Source organism: Triticum dicoccoides, chromosome 7A (genome assembly GCF_002162155.2).
Source record: "Triticum dicoccoides isolate Atlit2015 ecotype Zavitan chromosome 7A, WEW_v2.0, whole genome shotgun sequence".
NCBI classification, from domain to species: domain Eukaryota; kingdom Viridiplantae; phylum Streptophyta; class Magnoliopsida; order Poales; family Poaceae; genus Triticum; species Triticum dicoccoides.
Window position 1 is genome coordinate 717,083,926 of NC_041392.1, and position 4,548 is coordinate 717,088,473.

The 4,548-nt window shown below is 46.3% G+C and overlaps 1 protein-coding gene across 1 annotated transcript; it reads right to left on the minus strand.

The window, feature by feature from the left end:
- Positions 1-1,282: 1,282 nt before the first annotated feature.
- Positions 1,283-2,445, minus strand: LOC119329731. The gene is made up of 2 exons (XM_037602806.1): positions 1,765-2,445; positions 1,283-1,645 (listed from the first exon to the last, which is right to left on the minus strand). Exons 1-2 carry the CDS (start codon positions 2,282-2,284, stop codon positions 1,629-1,631), a joined length of 537 nt encoding a protein of 178 aa, XP_037458703.1. The 5' UTR covers positions 2,285-2,445; the 3' UTR covers positions 1,283-1,628.
- Between the last annotated feature and the right edge of the window lie 2,103 nt (positions 2,446-4,548).

Genomic DNA, 4,548 nt, shown 5'->3' on the forward strand with positions numbered 1-4,548 from the left:
AAGTTCCTTACAGGGATTCATACTATAAGCGCTATAATAATATGAAGAACTCTTTGTTTTCTAATTGTGTGTATAACTTCCCCAGAATATTGCACTAATATGCCGATTCTCATAAGGAGTGTTGATGCCCGATTGATGCCAGATTTAGTACTGACATTGTATTGAAAAATTATTTACATCGGTGAAAACTCATCATAAAATTGATCATTTACTACTGACCGACTATAGCAATATGCCTTATGAAGTAGCATAGTCAAAATGACACAATAAATACATGTGGCGAGAACGTATATTGACCGGGCTGAAGAGTATAGATTGAGGTAGCATGACTGTAACTAGAGAAAATGGATAAAACCAATACTACCATGTTTCAAATAAAAGAAGATTAGAACTCTAATAAACTGTACCCAGTGTAGGTTATCCTTTTACAACCACACTGGAAAACTTTCTTCTATATTTGTTTGGGGAATTATGTGTCAACGGGTAATCAATCGGAGTTGATAATGTCTAGTGTCTGCACCTAAACCATTGTGTATTGTATGCATCTGACATTGGAGCATTCACGCCAATATCAATTTCGAGTCTGCAAGGTTTGAAAATACCGATGCAAAGTAAAGGCCAGACGAAGCTATAACCGAGTGCTTTTTCCCTGCCAAAAAAAAGGAGAAGGGACTACTTGGCCTTAATTTGTTTCACGTTCCGAAATTTCCACTCTACAAGCAATTTTATCCCTCACCTCGAACCGGTAGTGTCCGTCGGGCCATGTGATGATGGAACTAATAAATATACGCGACTCCCTTTCGCCATGGCGCCATGTGATGAAAATAATAAATACTCCTATAAATACGTGACTCCATTCCGCTATCGCTATGGCCTGTTAAGTTTTCTTACTAATCCACCACTGAAATACACAAACAGTCCCATCTCAAAAAGAAATAGACACACACAAAAAGTCATCCTTCTGCCATCGCGCCGCGTGATGAAAATAATGCGACTAGCTTCGGCCATCGCTCCAGACAGTTAAGAAAAGCAAAGTTCATAATATACAAATTCGGCAGGTCCTTCGGCTATCATTATTTTTAAATTTTTCGGAGACTTCAGCCATCATTCAATATATATACAAAAACACTCATCCTTGGGCCGTCAGTAAATACACATTCCAACAATACACAAACATTCATCCATCACCATCGTGGCCATGGTATAAAGAGTAAATAAATAGACAAACATTCATCCTTGTGCCATCGCGCTCATGGTACTCCTACTCAGTACATGGAGAGGATTACATATAATTTAATAATATTAAAGATGAGTTGAACCGGTTACATTGCATTACACTAACCACCACACACCGACACCACCTTAGCCTAATGCTGCTCTTGCCCACGGGGCACAGCTTTTTTTAAAAACTAAAACATGGAAGCATAAATGTTGATCTTGTCCGCACATGGACATCAACTTTGAAGAAAGCATAAATCAAACTAATTCGAAGAACTCATAGCCGGCTTCATACTCATCAAGTCCAGAGTCAGTTTTGGGATATGGAGATCCAGCCAAAGAAACCATGGAACAGCAGCCAGAAACCAAGAGCAAGTGCCAAGGGAATGATCTCAAGAAAACCACCAAACTTACACTTCTCCTGTATCTGCAACCAGTAGTTTAAGGCAAACCCCGCAATCACTCCACCCAGTTGGGAGAAGAGAACGGACAGAAAGAAACTGACGCGGACCGCCTTTGCCCACCAACCGGTGATACGCTCCATACCTTCCTTTGGCTTCTTCCTGTCGACGTCCTGCCTGGCGCGCTCCACCTCGGCCATGAGCCTCTCCTCCTCCTGCTGCTCGGTGGCCAAAGCAGCCCAGAGATCATCGTCGTCCAGCCGTTGGCGCACCTTCTGGCTGCAGTCGTCGACCCTCAGGCCGAGTTCGCCGAGCTGCTTGCTGGCCGCCGCCAGTGCGTCGCATGCGGCTTTGTACGCCGCATCCTCGTCCTTGGCGACCCGCTCGTGGGCCGCGTGTGCACGCTCCACAACAGCCCGGACGAAGAAGATGAGAAGCAACGAGCAGGTCTCGGCGCTCGCTAGGCACCGCTTCAAGATAGCCATGTGAGAACGCAACGCGTCGCTAGGAGCAGGAGGTGGAGCTGAGCTACATGTGGACGCTGTGGAAGAGGAACCGGTGTTGAAGGTACTACTAATGGCTAAGACTAACGCAAAGACGCCAAAGGTGGCGGTAACAAACCCACAAAAAAACTCAGAGCCCTTGCGAACCCAGTGGGCAGTCATGTTGTTGGTCTTGTGGATGGATGCGATTCCACAGGGAGAGCTGCTTCTTATATAGGGGACTAGGTGATTTGAAGTGCAGCCGTTTGAAGAGGAGAGGAGAGGAGAGGGGAAGGGAAGAAGGGCTCCGTTGCCGTTGCCTCCACCGGCACCGGGCTAGGTGAGCTGGATGGATGATTTGACCAAGGGAGCGGCCGGGGATGATTTGACCAATGGAGCTAGGCCATTGGATTCCCTACAATCGACGGGGCACGTCACTTGGATGCGCCGTGAAATTTTCTACCATGGATTTATGTAACTGCAACAAGGGCGTAGTACCAGCTAGCGGTACTCTGCGGCCCCGGTACCTCACGCATCACCGCGCCCACGCGAAAGCTGCTTCTGTCATCTGCTCACCCCTTCAGGGCATGTGGTAATTGGTCATTTCCACGGCACAGACCTGATTCTTTCCATTATCGTGAAAGATTAAGCGCAGGCCCAACAGAGAGCAGCCGGTTGCGTGGGTCGCCGACAGCTGCCTGTTGTGTGGGTGGCAGAGCGCAGACTGTACAATGCTCGCGAGTGCTGCGGATGGCTCCTCGTTTTTTGTATGGTGCACCTGCAAACACTGTGCTATCATAGAGAAACCTCTAAACTTATGGTAAACAACGGTAGACATTCATTCACAGCTGAATGTGCTAATGTAAGCGTATGCTTGTGCGTAATTAAGGGTCATTCTCTCCGCTCCTCTTATTCATGTCTGGACCGCGTGCAGCTTTTGTTTCCACACATACATGCTCTTCCTGTTGTTAATTACTCATGAGCCCTACTTAGTATCGGCCATTGGATTCCTCCTTAGAATGGACGGGCGACGTCAGTTGGATGGACCGTCAAATTTGCCATTGATCTATGCAACCACTAGTACCTACGGACGTAGCAGCAGGGGTAGGGCAGCTGGCTTTAGCGTACTAGCAGTACAGCTACAGTTGGGTCAGAAAAAAAGCAAGCACAGCTACAGCCGAGCGTGAGGCCACAGCTTATCACTGCACTCGCCAAAGCCATGCATGGTGGAGAGTGAGGTCACATGGTTGCGGAAAGCTTCCATCTTTTTTTAACACAAGGGTGGTGTCTCGGGAGCACGTCTGGGCACCATACGACATAGCAACGCATCCAGCATTGCACGCGGGTGGAAGGCCAACAACGGTGCTAGCATGCACTCGACATGTCGAAGGCAGCATGCGCGCTTACATGCCCAATGGATTGAAGGAATGCATATTAGCATTCAGGGACGGAGCCAGGATTTAGACATAGGAGGGGCCAAGACGATGGTAAAGCCAGAATTTTTTTTTTTGCTTCACAAATTACCTAATAGTTTTATATTCAAGTATCATTCACATTTTATTTTGCCTACATACACACAATTTTATTTTTCAGCTCGAGCGTGTCTAGCTATAGCTAATATAGGTCAATAATTCCACATACGCACCAAGAAGTTGATCAAACTACTTCAAAATATGACATGACATGCCTTGCTACAAAACGTTGTCATACGGAAATTTATGATATACAGAGAACACCAATTATTGTATATAGGTCTGAATGAAAAATCATCACTAGTATTATAAAATTTGGTTGTTGTATTAGGAAAATTGATCAGTATTGTCAAAATACATACCTAGAGAACAAAACCTAGACCCTCACCGTCCCCTCTGCCGCTAGGTCAAAGTAGACCGGTTGGTTGTCATTGGCAGACGTGTAATAGCCATCACTGCTTACAAATGCAGCCGTGCTCGAGGAAGCTTGATCGATCAGAGCTTTCAAATGGTTTGTGGGTATGACCTAGCGTGGCAACTCATCACAAATCACACAGCCAAAATAAATAAAATACTATGATTTATAACACTACAAGATGAGAATTGAGAGGGATTAGTAAAGGTTAACCTTGGTCAATTCGTTGGCTGCAGACTTGAGAATTGGCAAAAGGATCAGCCTGCCTTGCCGTATGAACCGAATCGCGGGCAGGGATAGTAGAGGCGGCAGGCGGGTAGGCTGGACAGGCACACGACCGCAGCGGCATATCACTAATCCACCCACGCACACGCGCCGACGAGACCTTAGCGGAGGCCAAACGCCAAATCGGGCCCTGCAATGGACTTGCAAACAAACAACTTTTTCGTGGGCTTTCACATAGGCCTGGTTTCTTTTTCTTTTTTCATAATTCACGTCAAGATAGGGGGGGGGGCAAGTACTTCTGCAGGTGAAACATATCGCTAATTAGTAGCGTAATA

Excerpts from the sequence above, each read along its gene's own strand:
- LOC119329731 (XM_037602806.1), bottom strand. The coding sequence starts at position 2,284 with ATGACTGCCCACTGGGTTCGCAAGGGCTCTGAGTTTTTTTGTGGGTTT.